Genomic DNA, 20,153 nt, shown 5'->3' with positions numbered 1-20,153 from the left:
TGATCATACAAGAGAAGGCTGCACAGTAGTTGGGCCACGACCAGCAGCCAGGAGCCTGAAGGACTGTTTAAAGTTATGACTAGCATCTGAGATTCAACCTGTGAACAAACATCCTAAACAGACCACGTCTGTAACCAGATCTCCAAAAGGAAGGTCCAGAGTTGGGACATCTTCTGAAAGCCAGGTGACAAACAGGTTATAATGTTTTCTGACTCTGTACCCTATACTTTCTTTGTGTCTCTTTTCTTTCTCTTTTTCCCACTTTTTCTGTTTTCATTTTCTTCTTCCAAAATACATAGGCTGATCAGATTTGTAATCTCTGCACCCCCCACCTCTCCTAAGCAGGAATGGCATACCTCATTTGATTACTGTATATATCCTTCTCCCTTTCCTAGGCAACCTTTTCTGAAGACTGCCTTGCTCCAACCTCCTTTGCTCCTACTATTCCCACTTTTCTATGTTTCCATCTCCTTTTTTTCCATTTCCTTCTTTTTCTGATATTAATCACTAATCTTACCATGACTGTTCTTTTCATTTCCATTAAGACTTAAAATAACTAATACATTAATATACAAACTGCTGTCAGTTACCCTTCACTTAATACAATGGTTGGCATTTATGGGGTGATCAAATTTTAATTGATTGACTACTCTTTCATTTGGTCACTACCCTTTAATAGTGATTGCTTTTGCAAATAATATTATAAACACCGGAGAGATCTGGGAATCAAGCCTCATCCCATAACCATCAGTATATCAGAGAAAAACAACACCAGAACCCTATAAAAAATCAAACCGTCTTGAAGAGAGCAAACACTCCCTCCAAAAGAAGAATTATTTAAAATACCTAAAATAAACACAATGTTTCCTGGCTCGGAAGGGCAAGCCACAGCACAAAACACAAATGATAGAAAAATGAAGGCAACACAATTCCTTTAAAGCATTATTCCATACTAAAAAGCCACAAGTGAGATTGGATTACATAACATCCGAGAAAAAGAACTCAAGAATTGAAACTGTATTCAGACAACTTAAAGAAGACCATTCCTGAAGAAATCTAAAAACACAAACAAAATACTGAATAAAATAAGAAAGTCAATACAATATATGAAATAAGTCTTCAATGACTTCTTCAATAAAGAAGGGAAATACTTGAAATGAAAATCAATGTATTAAAATAACAGTTATGTGGGAAGTTTCACCAATATAGTGGATCAAGAAAAGGATAGACTATCTGGCTTGAAGACAAAGTAGAGGAATTGAAACATTTAAACAAAGACAAAGATTAATTAATAAAGCAATTTTAACAATACTATCAAGATCTACAAGACACACTGTAAACAAAGACCAAATCTAAGAAACATGGGGAGAGGGTCTTAAGGTATAGAATATATTTTCTCCAAAATCCGAGCAGAAATTTTCCTACAATTGGAGGAAGAAATTTAAATCCAGATATAGCAGCCATTTAGAACATTAGGCAACACCAAAAAGAGCACCCCTATCATATTATTGTAAAACTACTAAATACACAGAACAAAGAAAATATATTCAAAACAGCAAAAGAGAAATACCAAGCTACATATAAAGGCAGGTGCATCAGAATAAGCAGATTTCCCAAGAAGTTTAAAAGCCAGAAAGGCTGAAAATAATGTATTTCAAGTTCTGAAAGAATAACTAGCAACCCATACTATTGTATCAGCAAAGTTACCCGTCAAGACTAAAAGAAAAAAAAAAACCTTTCCATAGTAAAAACAAGCTAAAGAAATTCATTGCTACTAAGCCATCTCTATAAAATATACTGATAGAAATGCTTCAGACAGATGAGAAAGACAAATATATCCAGGGAGAATAAACTACTCTTAATAATAGTTAAACAAAACTTAGTAGGATAAACCAAAACTGTATAAAATCAAGAAAATGAGAGGAATTAGTATTCATCAGTGATAACTGAATATGAATGGATTCAATTCTCAAAATCAAAATGCAAACGAGCAGATTGAAAATTAGGGCATTTCTCTTTGTTGCCGCCAAGAATTACATATTACCATAAAAAACACAGATGTTCCTCAGATGTGAAAGAATGGGAAAAGGTATCAAATGAAATATACCTATGGAACAGTGGTTCTCACTGATCTATATCTGACAGAAGAACTTCAGACTAAAACTGGTCTGAAGAGCCTTGTGCTTGTTTGTTTGTTTGTTTGTTTGTTTGTTTGAAAAGGTAATTCCATAATGATTAAGGAAACTATATGAAGACCATAAAAAGGACATTATAATTCTAAATATATACACACCAAATGTGTGAACCCAATTTTATACAACAAATAAGACTAGTTGTAAAGATACAGATGAACCCTGACACAATCATAGTGGGTCATTTCTGCACCTCACTCTCATATTTACAACTCAGTCCATCTTTAAATGTCAGAGAAACATCCGAATTACATAGTGTCATAAATCAAATAAACTTAACAGACACCAGTAAAATATCCATTCAGACACTGAAGAATACACATTTATCTCAGCAGCCTATAGAGCTTTTTTCCAAAGTAGATTGTAAAACACAAAGTAGATCTTAGCAAACAGGAAAATTGAAGTAATTCTAAAATTGAACAGTAGAATACAACTAAAAACCAATATTAAGAAAAAACTATAGAACATAACAAACTCATGGAAATTAAACAATGTACTGTTTTATGATGAGTGGGTCACTAAACAAGTCAATGAGTAATTTTTTTAAAATCCTGTAATTACATGAAAAAAAAAAAACCATAGCATGCCAACTCCAATAGGATACAATGAGAGCAGTTATAGAATAGAAGCATGTTGCTCTAAGTGCCTGCATGAGAACTTAATAATACACTGTTAGGGCCTTGGGGAAACAAGACAAAGCCAAAACCCAAATTAGTAGACAGAAAGCAATAATTAACATTAAGGCAGAAGCTGATGAAGTTGGAGAAAAGTAAGAGTAAAAAGAATCTTTCCAGGTCTGAGAAGAATTGTGTTGGAATTTTGATGGGGATTGCATAGAATCTGTAGATTGCTTTTGGTAAGATTGCCATTTTTACTATGTTAATCCCACCTATACATGAGCATGGGAGATCTTTCCCTTTTCTGACATATGGAAAAACAAAAATGCAGGATAGCCAAAAGAATCCTGTACAAAAACAACCTCTAAAGGCATCACAATCCCTGACTTCAAGCTCTACTATAGAGCTACAATAATAAAAACAGCTTGGTTCTGGCATAAAAACTGACAGGTGGACCAATGGAACTGAACTGAAGACCCTGACATTAATCCGTACACCTATGAACATATAATTTTCGAAAAAGAAGTCAAAACTGTACAATGGAAAAAAGAAAGCATCTTCAACAAATGGTGCTGGCATAAGGATGTCAACATATAGAAGGCTGCAAATAGATCCATCTCTGTCACCATGCACAAAACTTAAGTCCAAGTGGATCAAAGACATCAACATAAATCCAGTTACTCTGAACCTGATAGAAGAGAAAGTAGGAAGTAGTCTTGAACGCATTGGCGCCACAGATCACTTCCTAAATATAACACCAGTAGCACAGACACTGAGAGAAACAATTAATAAATGGGATTTCTTGAAACTGAGAAGCTTTTGTAGAGCAAAGGACACGGTCAACAAGACAAAGTGACAGCCTACAGAATGGGAAAAGATCTTCACCAACCCCACATCTGACAGAGGACTGATATCCAGAATATCTAAAGAACTCAAGAAATTAGACATCAAAATGCCCAACAGTCCAATTAAGAAATGGGCTATAGAGCTAAACAGAGAATTCTCAACAGAGGAAGCTCAAATGGCTGAAAGACATTTAAGGAATTGCTCAACATCCTTTAATCATCAGGGAACTGCAAATCAAAACAACTCTGAGATACCACCTTACACCCGTCAGAATGGCTAAGATCAAAAACACTGAAGACAGCTTATGTTGGAGAGGATATGGAGCAAGGGGAACACTCCTACACTGTTGGTGGGAATGCAAACTTGTACAGCCACTTTGAAAATCAATATAGCACTTTCTTAGAAAATTGGCAATCAATCTCCCCCAAGATCCAGCTATACCACTCTTGGACATATACCCAAGGAATGCTCAATCATACCACAAGGGCACATGCTCAGCTATGTTCATAGCAGCATTATTTGTAATAGCCAGAACCTGGAAACAACCTAGATGCCTTTCAACTGAAGAATGGATAAATAAAATGTGGTACATATACACAATGAAATACTACTCAGCAGAGAAAAACAATGACATCATGAGGTTTGCAGGCAAATGGATGGATCTAGAAAAAATCATCCTGAGTGAGGTAACCCAGACTCAGAAAGACAAACATGGTATGTACTCACTCATAGGTGGATACTAGATGTAAAGCAAAAGATGACCAAACTGCTACTCACAACTCCAGGGAGGCTATTTAGTAAAGAGGACCCTAAGAAAGACACAGGGATCGCCCAATAACAGAGAAATGGATGAGATCTACATGAGCAAACTGGGGGTGAGAGGGGTTAGTGAAGGGCAAGGGTCAGGGGGAAAGAGAGCTTAGGGGAGCAGGAGGTCCCAGCTGGATCGGGAACAGAGAGGGAGAACAAGGAAAGAGATACCATGATAAATGAAGACCCCATAGAAATAGGAAGAAGCAAAGTGCTAGAGAGGTCCCCAGAAATCCACAAAGATACCTCCACAATAGACTACTGACAGTGGTCAAGAGAAAGCCTGAACTGACCTACCCTGGTGATCAGATGGACAAACAACCTAACTGTCATGATAGAACTCTCATCCAGTGACTGATGGAAGCAGATGCAGAGATCCATGGGCAGGCTCCAGGTGGAGCTCTAGTAGTCTAATCGGCGAGAGAGAGGAGGGATTATATGAGCAAGAGATATCGAGACCATAATTGGAAAAAGCACAGGGACAAATAGCCAAACTAGTAGAAACACATGAACTATGAACCAATAGCTGAGGAGCCCCCATGGAACTGGATCAGGCCTCTGGATAAGTGAGACAGTTGATTAGCTTGAACTATTTAGGAGGCCCCCAGGCAGAGGGGCTGGGACCTGTCCTTAGTGCATGAGCTGGCCTTTTGGAATCTAGGGCCTATGCTGGGGCACTTTGCTCAGCCTTGGTGAAGGGAGGAGGGGACTGGACCTGCCTCAACTGAATCTACCAGGCTGAGCTGAATCCCCAGGGGAGTCCTTACCTTGGAAGAGGTGGGAATGGGAGGTGGATTGGGGCAAGGGCAGGGGGGTGGGAGGAGGGAGGACAGGGGAATCCGTGGCTGATATGTAAAATTAAATTAATTATCAAATTTTTTAAAAAGAGTAAAAAGAACCAAGGAAACAAATACTTTACATCTGAATAGAATTCAATTGTATATATGTGCCACATTTTCATTATCTGTTCTTTACTTGAAGGACATTTAAGTTGTTTCCATTTCCTAGCTATTATGAGTAAAACAGCAATGAACATGACTGAGCAAGTATTGGTGGAATGGAATGTCAACTTCCTTGGATATAATCCATGGAATAGTATAGGTGGGCCATATGGTAGATCTACTTTTAGCTTTTTTTGAGAATTCTCCTCACAGATCTTCATAATGACTTCACCAGCTTACAATCCACCAAAGTTATGATTTTGTTGTTGTTGTTGTTGTTAGCCACTCTGACCTGGGTATGAAATCTCAAACTAGGTTTAATTTGTATTTCTTTATTTGGTAAGAATGTTTAATACCTTTAAAGATATTTATTTCTTAGCCATTTTTATTTCTTCTTTTGAAAACACTTTCTTCAGATCCATAGCCATTTTTTTAAACAATTGAGTCATTTGGATTTTGTTGTTGTTTTTATTCTTTTTTATTTTTTGAGTTCTTTGTATATTTTGGGTTATTGATCCTCTATGAGATACATCCCTGGCAAAGATTATGTCTCACTTGTTTGTTTCCTCTTTATCCAGGTGATTGTTTCCTTTACTGTACAGAAGCTTTTTAGTTTAACATAGTCTCGGATGTTAATTTTTGCTCTTAATACTGGACAACATACTGTCCTATTCAGAAAGTCATTTCCTACACCTATATCTTTTAAGGTATTGCTAGTATATTTCTTCTAGCAGTTTTAGCACTTTAGGTTTCATATTGACGTCTGTAATTCATTTGGAGTTGATTTTTGTGCAGCATGATAGATACAGATCTAATGTCATTTTTCTACATTTGGACATTGGTTTCCCAGAAGCATTTGTTGAAAATGCTGTCTTTCTTCCAGTGTGTGATTTTAGCATCTATGTCAAAATCAGATAACTGTATCTATATGAATTTATGCTTGGGTTTTCTATTTTGTTCCATTGATCTAAATGTCTATTTTTTTGTACTAGTGCCATTATCTTGGAGATAATCAACAGCTCTCTAATTGGACTTAAGGCTCTGATCAGTCCGAGAGAATTCTCACCTGTAACTATAAGCCTAGCTAACTACTTATGACTGATGAGGTCATGAACTCTAATGAAGAACGTACTACTGCTACCTAAACCAGTATAATTCCCAACAACAGTCTAAATACTTACCCTTATATCCACAGATAAGTGTAACTCTCACCCCTCATCAAAGAAGCTTTCTTTTGCAGCAGATGGAGATTATTACACAAATCCAGGAGTAATAATCAAAATGCAGAGGCCTACAGACTGTGGATGCTCAAACCCAATAAATACTTCTGCAGTGTACCCTCTCTAGCTAAGACTGAGGAGTATCACAGAAGAATGGAAATGTTGTAAGAGTCTGAAGACCCGGACATCTCTAGGAAAGAATGTCCTCTATAAATGTCAGGAAAGCTTAACCCATGAAAACTCAAAAAATACCGTCACCTAAACAAGACCTGCATGATAAGAACATCAATGTGTTGACATGCCATTGCAGATGGAGGAAAACTCACAGGACTCCACTGCTAGATGAAGAGTGACTGACAGTTAATTGCTGCTGAAAAAGGAATTCCCATCTTCTCCAGGAATGAGCAACCTGATAGGTTATTCAGTTTCAAGTGGTCAACTCTAAACACATATACATAGGAGCAACACTAAAGGGACTCCACATATTGTACTGATGTGTGTGTGTGTGTGGTATAAAGCAATAATAATTGAAGAAGAGGCCAATAATTTTAAAGAGTTTGAAGGGGACACAGGGAGGTTTGGAAGTGGGGAGAGGGAATGCATAGTGGAAATGATATAATACTCTTTTATAAAATTCTCAAAAAATTAGGAATCAAATTAATAAAAAGTATAAGACTCTAAGTTTTTTCCCAAAATAGAGTTCTTTCAAGAAAAAACAATACCAGCAAATCCTTATGAAAAATAACTAAAATAAAGAGAGAAAAGACTCACACTAATTAAATCCGAGGTGAAAAGGGAGCCATTATGACAGATTCTAATGAAATAAGACAATTATTAGGACCTACCTTGAAATTTTATATTCCATTAAATTACAGAGTATAAGATAAATGAATGAACTTTTAGATGCATATCACTTAACAAAATTAAATTAATAAGATCATTAAAACAGTTCCATCTGTAACAAGCAAGGAAGATGAAGCAGTAGTAGAAAATCTCCCCAATAAAATATACTATAGGTCCAGATGAATTCACTCCTGAATTCTTTCAAATTTTAAGTCAGAAGAAACACATTTTTATTAACACAAACAGCATGGTACTGACACAAATGATCAGACAATTCTCAAAACAAGTGCCAATAAACATGAACATTTGGCATTAGTAAAAAAAAAACAGATCCAGGTTTAAATTTTTGATAATGCTAATAAATCTGCACAGTTCTTAGTGCTGGGGCAAGCTCTAATAGTGAAAGATCTCAGAGGAAATATAAGAACTGTCTACTATTTAGTAGTAACTTTCTGAATGTGAGTAAGAGCTACCCAAATTGAATTTTAAATAACAGTTCAACTCTGTACAGACTTTCACATACAGATTTTTTTCCTGGGCTATCAGGCTGGCTCCCTTTCTCTCTAGTTTCAGGCTTTGAGGTCAGACCCAGGGCAAGTCAGCTTTGACTATTAGTCTCCCGTCAGTCTTTCTCAAGTGTCAAAATACTGTTTTTCACATACAGATACTTCTTAATTAGGTAGGGTTGCCACAACTTAGGGAGACTCTGGAGAACAAGAAAAACAAGCCATTAAGAACTAATCCTTACTAAAGAAGCCTGAGAAAAATTGGATAAGAAATAAACATTTGCTGGGACTTCTACCCCTGCCCCTTTATATTTATATTGTCCATAATATGCTTGAAAAGTTCACAATTTTACTATATAAAAATATTTTCCAATTTTTAAGTTACTTAGAACATGGGTTTTTTTTGAAGATTTGTTTGTAGTTAAGTCCTGTTTATCAAAATAAGATTGGCTAGTTGACCATTGCAGGATCAGATGCAATTAAATTCAGTAGACTGTAGACCATAGCTGCTAGCAAGTTATATTTCAGGCGTTTTTGTAATAACTTTCAAAACTTGTAGATTATGGACTAAGTTGAGAAATATAGAGGTAAAATATTCGAAATGCCATATAAATATAATATGTGTTATGATTTTTATTGAAAGTTCCCAGAATCTTCAAATATTTTGCAATTGTATTGATATATCTGGTGTTCAGAATTCATTGTATTGCGTTTTTTACAAATTGCCCTCTGTATGAATACCTTGCTTCTTTCCTCTGTCTCTGAGTTCCTAGTGGCAGAGTCTTAGGAATTGGAAGCTTTTGTTATTAGCTGAACCCTTATAAACTGGAAAGAAGAATCCTCCATTATTTCAGCCATCCCCACTCTAGCTTTTTGTTTCTTCCTCTGCAGAAATCCACGCTCCAGAAACCTTCACGTTTGCAGAGTGTCTCTGGTACCCTGTAAGCATTTGCTATACCAGATGCTGTTCTGATACTTCCCTGTAGATGAACTGTTTCACTTGTGTCCTCAGACATTGTTGTGCCGTATAAGCTTCCTATTTGGACTGAAGATTATAAGGTCATGATTGCATCTTTGATTTTTTTTTTTACTAACAAGATAATGCAAACCATGATTGTACTATTTTTTTCCATGCATAGTAAGAACTTGATCAGCAAGGATCTTTTTGTTGTATTTTACTGATTGTTCAGGTTAGTTGCTGTGTTAAAGCTATGGGATGCTCCCCCGAGGCTTCTCTAGTTTCTTCTCCTGATTTCGTTTGTTTGCTGTGTGCACATCATCAACTCCTGTAGAGTTGGTTCTCTTAATCTAGTTTTGCTTGCTATGTGGCTAATGTAATTCACAATTATATATAAAATCAATCACTCCGGAGGTTTAGGGGATAGTTTCTTAAAAGCTAAGTTTATATTTGGTGCCGGCTTAGCTGTTCGAGTGTTCCTGCCCTTCCTTCTCCATGTGGAAACAGGACTTGTGCTTCATGGTGCATGTGTATGCCGTCATCTTCCATAACACATTCTTCTGTCTGCTTCATGTGGTTGTTGTAATCCTACTAAGTCCGTCTGTCGGTAGTTTTCTCATTAAATATGGAATTATTTTAACTCTAAAACTATTTATTTACAAAGCTTACAGAGGAATTTAGACAGCCCAACAGCAAAGCATCTAATTGGAAAGTTATTTCTATTTCTAACAATGATGTTTCTCTTTTTACATACTTGTTTTGTAGTGGAGAGAATGCTTAAGGCTAGGTGCACTCTCAGAAAACACTTCTTTATTTAAACATCCTCTTTAACAAATTAAAACATTTTTGATTGCTGGTCTTAGAATAATCCCCTTATCACTCTCCCTACAAATTAATGGCCACCCATTAGTTCAAGTTTCATATTTCCTGTTGATTCCTGGTAGTGCCACTGTTTTCTTTTTCTGTCAAGGAATTAATTAAAATACTATTTATCTAGATCACTGAACCAATGTCCTAAAATTCTACTGAGATAGGCCTTGCTGCTCTCACTGAAAACTGGTCAGTTTGTTTGTCTGGGTCTCCTACTAGAATTGAGGCTTCTCTAGGAAGTAGAACATACCTGTTTCTTTTGTGCCCTGGCACATGGTAACTATTTAATGATACTGTTTTAGATATTATTAAAATCACCAGGTGTCTTTAGTTCTTGAAAACACAGATCCTGCCTTTCTGATAGGTGTACTTCATCTACATACAGTTTCAAAAGAGAAATATTTCTTGTTCTAAGATGAATTAGAAAGAATAGAAGGTACTGTTTACTTTTATTTGATAATGTTCTAGTATTTTATGCCATGTACAAACTTCTACGAATGATTATTGGGCCACTAGTATATAATATAATTTGACTCTAAAATCTTACTCTGAATTACAACTAGATTTGAATTAGATGTAGACTGTTTTGGTTAGAGAGGTAATTTTTACAATTTTAGTCATAGTTATTGTGTATATGTGATGATGTCTAGGTATGTGCATGCCGTGGAGTGCATATGGGAGGTAGGATGAGACCTTTATGGAATTGGTCCTTTCCTTATACTTTTATTTGGGTTCCAAGGATGAAGCTCTCAGGTCATCAGGTTTGTGTCTTTTCCTGTGATCCAGCTCACAGGCACATAATTATACAAAATAATTTTCATTAATAATTAAATTAATAACAATATATTTATATTTTGTTTACATACTTTATGGCATATCATGTCAATAAGTTGTTTCTTTGAATAGAATGTGAACTTATAATTTCTGGGACTTTTAAGAATATTTATAATGTTATATAACTTAATCTGTAAGACCACATTTTATTGCTGATATTGAATAATTATTGCTCATTGATCACCTTTAGTGTTTTGCTTTAATGTTACATTCACTAAAGAAGCTCAGTCTGGGTCAAGTCTGAGAACTTACTGCTCTGAGCACACAGTTCTTGAAGGTCTAGTTTATTTTCTCAGATTGTGTCCACAGTTCGAGTCTGTAATTGTTGGATAAGACTGAGAGACTCTTGAAAATAAACCGGTTCACCTGACTAGCCTCTTCTCCTTGAGCTGCCTTAACTTGAAAGCATTTTCCTTTTATGCTTTCATCACAATAATTATCAAGTGGTTTCCATTTAGTGATTGTCTTAACCTTTTATCTTTAACTTTACAAAAGCTTTATGATGAAAAAGAAAGTGATACCATGCATTTACATTCATCATGGTTTATTAATGTATTTGAAAAAAAAATATTTGTTATACAACTATAAAGACCCTAAGGGTTCATAATGACTGTTAGAGCAACTTTAAACTTACTTATATTTCAAAACTTAAATATATTTATTTGAGTTTTAAAATTAATGAGAGCTAGAACATAAGTTGTTTGGAAATACAATTTTATATTGTTCATTTTTATATGATAAAGCTAAAAAAATTCCACCATTTAAAAACATATAATGTTATTTTAATATAAAGACATTTTATAACTTTTATTTTAAACTTTATGTAGCTATTTATGTGATATCACATGACTGGGGTATTTCTCCTCTTTGATTATTGATATTTCACTTAATGACATATATAGGTAAAATACATGGATAAATTTTGATGATATTTGGTTCAGTCTTTTTCGTACAATACTGAACTTGAAACAGACATAGTTAGCATGTTTGCACTGAACTAAGGATTTTAGCATCTGAAGTTGATCAGGGAGACGAGAAGCACGTTTCACAGGGACTAGTATAGGGCTAGTTGTACAATCAGCGGTGTAATCAAGTTTAACCCGGAGAGCACTATAAAGGCCAGATGATTTGTGACAGTGAACATGTCTGTTAGTTCCCTTATTTCAGCCTTCCTCATTACAGTTTAACTAAATCAGGAGGTCAAGAAAAGGGCAGAGCATTCCAGACATTCACCATTGTTTTTTAAAAAAAGTTCGAATCTAATCTTATGGATAATAGTTTCTCACAGAAACCTCAGAAATACATGTTTTGTGATTTTTGAGATAGTGTTTAGCTGTAAATGTGTTTTTAGTGTACTGTAGATTATTTCATCAACATATATGTGTATGCCTTTTCTCTGTAATTGAGCTGATAGCTTCTTCAAGCCAAAGACTATGTTGGCTTCCATATGTCACAGACCCTTCCTCAATGCAAGGTCACTAACATTTGCTTAGTTGTGCATTCAGAAGTAAATGATTTAATGTTTCCATTGAGAATCATTAATTCCAATCATTCAAAATGAGAATGTTTCCAAGTACAGCCTTCCCCTACATGTTAGTACTGAGTAATTTAGACATCACATCCTATTTTTAAAATGTGTAAATCAATCCTGTCAGTGAACAGAAGTGAAAAACATATGAAAAGTGGCACTGAGTATCAAAATTTACCGAAGTATATTTCAAACATTGTATTTTTGATGAGGTTGCACAATCTGAAGTGTTTAAAGTATAAGTAGTGAATGTCAACTTGGGGCAGGATGGACTTATGTAAGACCTGTTACCATAGATGTGTTGTCTATCATTTTATAGAACAATCATCTTTGAGTGTTATGAACTTCAAACCAAGCAGCGCACACGCGCACACACACACATGCACACATGTGTCTGAATAAGGTTTCTAGGGCATATCAAAAGAATGACAAGAAATGAGAACAATTATGTCAGTATATCAGTCCAAGTGATTATGTGGGTGCCATGTCACTAACCTTATAGGTACTTTTGTTTCTGACCAACACAGGCATTCTAGATGTACAGCCATTCCCATTTAGAAATGAGCTTTAACTTCTTTCGACCTAATGGAATTTCATGGGGAAGTGTACAGTATTTATTTTATTAATATTTGTTTCTTCATGAACGTTTGAACATATTTCATATAAATGAGTACCATTACCTATGGGCATTAAGAAGCTCACATAAAAAATTTTAAATAAATATTTGAAATCCCTTATTCAGGATTTTAAAGCCAGAAACATTTTATAGTTCAGACATATAAAGCTAATAGTTACATTTAAGTTTACTTCATAGCCTCTTCAGGAAGGCCTAGGCTAACTGGTGGAGCACTTTAGTTACTCAAATTGGCATGCCTTCCAGGACATAGATATTCACATTAAGGGAGTGAAGATTGTAACAGCATATTGCTATTCAGGTGAAAATTTGCCAATCGTCCAGCTTTCGGTAATCTTAAAAGAATTTTTTTCATTTTTCTGTGGATTTCTTGAATTTTAAAATATCATAAGTGTATATCAAATAATGTTCCCCACAGTTTGAAAAAAACTCTAGATATATTGGTATGTATACATTTGGCAGACATGTACTACCCAGGCCTCTACAGAGAAGGATATAATCAGTGGTCTTCTAAATACAGCCAGGCTGCCATTGTGTGGTAACTGAGTTGTTAGTTTTCTGTACAAATCAGTTCTCACCAGCTCTACAGTATTTGAATGGGCTTTGTTTTCAGATAAAATTTATTATTGTAATGTAAAGCTGAAATGGATTGAATCAGAGTTAGCATTTTAAGTGTATTTAACATTGTTATAGCTTCTTTAAGTAATATTACGTTTGATGCCTTCAAACTGTAGAAAAAAGTTATTTTGAAATGTCTAGTGAAGTGTTAGCTCATACTGTGTCAGTATATGGTAACATTATTCATACTAAAAATGGAATTCTAATTCATCATTGGTTTTCCAGAAATGCTGTCTAATATTGTTCTTGGAGTCTTATTTTCATGTTTTTAAATTTGAGGATCCACATCAATTACTTACTCTGGTGATTTTTTTTTTAAACTGAAAGTAATTTTTACAGAGAGGATCCTAACAGTGTTAGAAGAGAAAACAAATGATATCTTTCAAATACAAAAGTAAAAGAAGTAGTGACAAATACAGGAAGTGGCTGTTGTGCCAGAAAGATCTGGTGGCTTTGCAGCATCCTGACACTCCACCACCATCCCTCTCTGGTGTGCTCATGTTCCAACATGAGAACTACAAAGGTACCCTTGAAACTAAGGCACAAGAAGCACAGTGGGCACTTTCTTCTACTCTCATACTCTATAATGGTGGCTCTCCACCTGTGGGCCATAACTCCTTTGAAAGTCACATATCAAATATCCTGCCTATCAGATATTTACATTATGATTCATAACAGTGGCAAAATTACAGTTATGAAGTAGTAAGGGAAGTAATTTTATGGTTGGGTGTCACTACAACATGAGGGACTGTATTAAAGGGTCATAGCATCAGGAAGGCTGAGAACCACTGCTTACAATATTACATCCCAGTATCATTGTTCTGGTTTGGTTGTTGATGTTGTGTTTCATATCTCAGACATTTGTCCGCCCCCCCCCCCATTTTTGCCAACATAGGGTCAGCACTAACCAGACAAATAACACTCCTTCAGATGTTCCCACACAGGGCTGCTGACCATGCTGTCCTACTGTACCCTTCATGGTCCTCTGGATCACATCAGTTACCTGATAACAGTACCTACACTGCACTCCCCACTTTCATTAAAATGATGCTCTCTAGGACATTGAACACAGTGCTCAGTATATGCTTTCAGTATATGAATTGGGCTCTTGTTCTGTCAATTTTCTTACCTTGCCTCCCCAGCATCTTACTAAGTTTTGTTGTTGTTGTTGTTGTTTTGTCAACTAATGATGGTTTCTAAATACTTGTTGAGATTCTTTGTCGTAGATGTCTGTCAAAGTCTCCTGTTTCAGAATAATGCCCTTCATGGAAGAGGATGTGATGTTTCTTCCAAGATGAGTCCCATTGCTTGTTGTATATTGACTATTGCCCTTCACTTCCCACCAGGAGGAACAGCCTTAAAGACTGGACCATTAGGCAGTATTTGAAAACTAAAGGGCTTTTTCACTTGATCTTTAAGTTCAAGAGATACATTAGTCAGACCCTCAGATTCACACTGGAGTCTGACTGCTCTTCAGAAGAAATGTTATTGTAGCTTGGGTAGTGCCTATATTAAACAAAGATAGCTTGATCCCAAGGCCAAGCTTCTTATTTCATACTCATTTGGGTAGTTTATAATCTGGTCTATCCTTTACTATAGGGTTTTCATTGCATTGTTTTGGTTGGTTTGGTTTTAGTCAAGAGCAAGTTTATTTTCAAAGTTTCTAGTAAATGTGTACACAAATGTCTGCCAATTAGGGATAATTGTTTTCATCTTACTCTGTTTTGCTAACTGTCTGGATCTAGACCATCTAATCAATATGCACATATGCCTGTGTCTTGGCTACCCATTAGCTGATGTCATCCTTCAGCAGTGTAGTTGACATTATACTCAGGCTCTCGTTAGTTAGTCTTCTTCCAGTAGAGCATCTTTTACTTGCCAGCCTCCTTCCTCTTATGCCATAGATACCTGCCTTCATCCAGCTCTTTGCTTTATGCTGCAAAACCAGTATGGCTTGCAGTGTTGTGTTTGTATTGTGGGCAGCATATTTATTCTAGTGAATACATGTCTTCTGGTAAGAACATTCTGTTGGTTGGCCTGTACTTCTGCCCTCTACCTTCCAAACAGGGACTCACCATGTAGACGTGGCTGGCCTGGAACTTACTAGAACTCACAGAGAACTACCTGCCTCTGCTTCACATGTATGACTCCATTGAAGGCTACTTTTTAGTTGACAAGGCACATATTGTCATTATACAATGGGAATGTCATTATCAGTCCTTGGAACCATTTCCCCCACTTAATAACCTGCTCATAGCTCTTCATCTTAACTTCCCAAACAATTTGTAATTTTCTTTCTTCCAGTCTTTCTCTGAATTTTAACCTAGGTTCTCAGTTCTGCTTTCCAGCACCCTCATCCAGCCCCAAGGTCAAAAGCTCTATTGAGATATTTCTCTTTGTTCCTTGGTCATGCTATCCTTGTTGCATAATGTATTGCTTCCCATTCCCACATCACCAAAACATGCTACCTTCACCAAGGAAGCTGACAAAGTCACTCTAGTTATACTTAACCATCAAGAACTTCATTATCATATAGATGCTAGATTGTTATATAGAAAACATAAAACAATCATTCTAATGAAATGATGTAACCTCTGGCCCTAGTTCTACCACTTCCTAGATGAAACACATTGGTCTTATCACCAAATATTTTCATTTTATTAGTCTATCAAATGCTATAATGAGATCTGGTTCAAAAGGTTAATATTATAAGGTATTTGAATTACAGACTGGAATGCTTGCCGAGCTGTAATTAGTAAACTCTTGTTTATCACTGTAAAGTGCCCATACTTTACTCTTAGAAGTGTTATCAGATACGTTGACTCAGTAACAGATTTCTTGTCCGATAAATTCAGTGTAGTAAGACCTGCATGAGTACACTGTTGTCCAATGTCTAAACATTTAAGAGTAGTTCACAGCATCGTCAGATAAATTTTACTTACTTGAGCCTGTGATTAAATTTCCACTGACTGAAATTTATTGCTTCTTAAATTTGCAAATATGGTGATGTTTATAAGAATAAAATGTTATTTTATTCTGTATGTTCATCTCATTATCACAGGCATCACACTGCATATTACCTATTTGTCTTGTGTGTACTCCTTCTAACCCTTAGGGATAATTGACAGCAAGCCATAATTCTAGTCAGTTTCCAGAATTTCCTTAGCTTATGTTCTCATCATCAGTGTCAGGTCTGTTTTTGATTCCTGGCATGTCCTTTAAGAACAGGTGCCTTTGACCAGAACTAACTTACCAAACATACTGATAAAGAGTGAGGTTCTGTGGACCTGAGTTCATCTTCTTTTACAGACATGAGAAGGGATGTGTTTGCAAACACCAGCTTGCTATCCTGCCAGTTTGTTCACATTCCTTTGGGAAAAAATACATTAATGATGTCAGCTTTTATATTTTCCTTATGATGCATTGATTTTCTAGGAGTTATGAATATGACTATTACGTAAGAGTTGGTTTAAAAATTAGTAATAATTCCATTTTTTCTAAGTTTTTACTTAGTATTATGTATTCAAAATTAACAGAATAAAGATGGACAATTCTTACAGCAGAGTAGTATTGTTTGTGTTAATATACCCACAGCTTAATTATGATCCTATGGCCATTTCCTTAAGGTTTTCTTTGTTAGAATTCAAGTGCTTGATCAGCCAAAAAGCAATGAATGTTCCATTAATCTTTCTGACTCTATAGCTCCTGAGTGTGAGGATTTTTGACCAGTCACACCACGTGTCTCTTAAACAAGCTTTTCATGTTAGTCTCTTATTTCATTAGCTGTTTGCCCAGAATCTGATAATATGGAGTACCAGTGACTCTTTACACCTTGTCTGTCTGTCTGTATGACATGGATAAAGTCTTTACCAGAATGGGCACAAAAGGGTATTTATCCACCCCCTGCAATAAATGCGCATGCTAGTGTCAACAAGGCACTTGAGACTGCTAGTTGAAAACAAGAAATTAAAACTGTTGCTTCAACTTTGCATTTGTTAACACTTTGATGTAAGACCAAAGCATCTCTTTCTGTAAAATTATTTACTGGGCCAGCAGGTGGGCTCAGGAGGTAAGTACCTTTGCCCCACGGGCCTGGCGTTCTAGCCCCAGAACTCACACAGCTGTCCTTTGACACACACACACACACACACACACACACACACACACACACACACACCACTTATCTATTCATAATAAATTTTATTAAAAGATGCTTTTTTGACTGTGTTTATACTTATGAATTAAAATTCTCAAAATCTATCCTTTAAGCTCTTTTTCTGTAAAAAATAGGCCCATGACTTGGACATTTATTTTAAAGTAGCATTCATTATAACTAATATGCTCTTCAGAGATTATTATTTTAATAAGGTAGCAACCACTATAATTAATATGCTCAGAAATTATTATTGTCATATTTACATATCCCTATTGTATTTTAGAAATTTGCAATTATGATCTACTTTATATATATATATATATATATATATATATTTATATATATAATATATATAAAACATTTTACACATCATCCTTTATTTAGGAGAGTTGAATAATTTATGTCCAAGCTGTTTACAGAATATTTTTCCCTGTAGACAAGGAATGGCATTAGAGCATAAAGTGACTTGCATGATCGAGTGATGTAAGGAAAATTAGCACAGGCCCCAGCAGACACGAGTCAGTAATCTTTGGGATCACATACTCACTGTGCTCACTTTTTCATTATTTGTCATACTTGGTTTGTGAGTTTGGATCATTTAATAAGTTGTTGTGAATGAACTGTGTGTACCTTGTTTAATTTTGGTCCTCCAAGTAGAAAATGCCAGCAGCTCTTCCATATTTGTTCTCTGCTCCAGGAACCATACAGCAATGCCTTTGGATTAAAGCAACTCTAACTAGCTCAATTTCAGTAGTCATCCCTTACTTTATATAAACATTTTAAAACACCATGACCTAATAAGAATTGAAACATGAAATCAATATTTTAGCAACTTTCATATCACTTGAAACATTTGAATATTTTAATATTTTAAATTAATGTGAAAGAGTATATGAATGACTATTTCCATTCACTTAATTTCTGAAGTCTTGTTTCAAAGAAATGTTTTATAATTACAATCAGGTAATTCTGTGCATGTGGTATGATTTGACCTTTGCTGACCTTCCCCTATGCAGGCCTTGTGTGTATGAAGTCCAGCACGTCTGTGGTGGAGCTTGTCATGCTGCTTTGCTCTCAGGTAAGAGTTTCATTCGCTTGGTCAAGTTAACCTGCATGAGAATTTTTTATGCATGTATAATATTAATTATCATTTACATTTTATCTCTCGCTATGGAGAATGCAGAAGGTGGTTGGCCTTGCGGCACATAGAGCCTAGTGACCATCCCGTGTAAGCGCTGCTTTACACTCTCCTCTCTGCTCTCTCCTTCCTGACCTCCTGTCCTGTTCTGTCTGTGCCTGGCTCTGTTCTATGCTCTTCAAGTCTTATGCTATTGTCTGCACCATCTTTTAAAAATACTGCAGCCCACATTACAATTTCAAAACCTAACTAGTAGTCACTGCTGTTTTCTTCTCTGTCCGATTAGAAGTGGTAGAAACTCCAGTGCCTTTTCGTGTCAGTACTAAACACGTACAGTCCAGCCATTGGTGAGCCATCTTTGGCAGGCTGCTTTTCTAATTTTATGTCGAGTCGGTATGTATTAACAAATTTGAAAGTCTACTGAGTGGTGACTATCTTTAGTAACAAGAATTAATGGTAAATGGTTGGATAGTGTTTCTTTTTATAAACAATACAAAAACAAACAAAAAACTTGATCCATCCAAAGCTTGCGAAGAACCATGTATTAGTTGGATAACTTAAATAGAAATGCATTGGTCTTTCCTTTCACTGGCACTTCAATTCTCCCTGTTACCATATGAATGTGAAATATTCCATATTAGAATGAAAAGGGAATAGATAAATGTTTGTAATAAGTAGCTGTTGTATTTATCTGTGGTCTCCTCAGTAGAAAGGTGAGCATATCTGACCATAACCGACCTGAGGTCCACCTAACGCCACCGCCAAGCCAGATAAGCCAAGTGTGACTTCAGTGGTCTTTAAATGTTACAGAGCAAAAAACAAAAGCTTACCTACTGCCTTAACAGTGGCCTCCTAAGTAGAAAGATGAGCATACCTGAACATAACCGACCTGAGGTCCGCCTAACGCCATCGCCAAGCCAGATAAGCCACGTGTGACTTCAGTGGTCTTTATATATCCCGGAGCAAACAGTAAAAGCTTACCTACAGATTCCAGGTTCACATTTACTTTCTTCAGGAGTGTGTTCGTAGGAAGCCAGGAATACAGTTGAGAGGAAACCATAGAGAGCACCAGCCCTGGAAGGAGCTCATCTGCAGAGCGTGTGAAAATTGTACCCAATGCCGAGGTCCTGAGTTCAGGGGAAATGGAAGCTCCGTGGACATTTTAGGTTGATAAGAATCCAAATATTTAGCAGCTTTTGTGACAAGGCATAGTTTAGAATGCCTTCTTTCTTAGCCCTGACTATCACTGCAGTTGAGAGAAATAAAGAGGAATGTTGCATTAGGATCTGGTGTCTTTAATGGCCTCATCATCTAATCATAGGTTTCACATCACCCATTTGCTGGCTCCAGGAATTCCTGCCATTAGGGGCCCTAGAGAGGAAACTTTGCCCCAGATATTGATTGGAAGGAAGAGTGGGAAATGTAAGCTCTCTCTGTGGTGC

The 20,153-nt window shown here is 36.1% G+C and overlaps 1 protein-coding gene across 10 annotated transcripts in view; it reads left to right on the top strand.

Annotated features, from left to right (window-relative positions):
- Positions 1–20,153, top strand: part of Nbea (neurobeachin) — a 544,486-nt gene that overhangs the window by 239,584 nt on the left and 284,749 nt on the right. For 9 of the 10 annotated variants that reach the window (XM_028882144.2, XM_037206608.1, XM_028882142.2 and 6 more), the window contains one exon: positions 18,590–18,651. In XM_028882144.2, the coding sequence (XP_028737977.1) occupies positions 18,590–18,651 (62 nt within the window). Of the gene's footprint in view, positions 1–8,866; positions 8,917–18,589; positions 18,652–20,153 lie in introns of all 10 variants that reach the window. The other variant, XM_028882147.2, reaches the window with a different exon arrangement.

Source organism: Peromyscus leucopus, chromosome 6 (genome assembly GCF_004664715.2).
Source record: "Peromyscus leucopus breed LL Stock chromosome 6, UCI_PerLeu_2.1, whole genome shotgun sequence".
NCBI lineage: Eukaryota > Metazoa > Chordata > Mammalia > Rodentia > Cricetidae > Peromyscus > Peromyscus leucopus.
The sequence above is the reverse complement of the archived record's forward strand: the minus strand, read 5'-3'. Positions and strand labels throughout refer to the sequence as shown.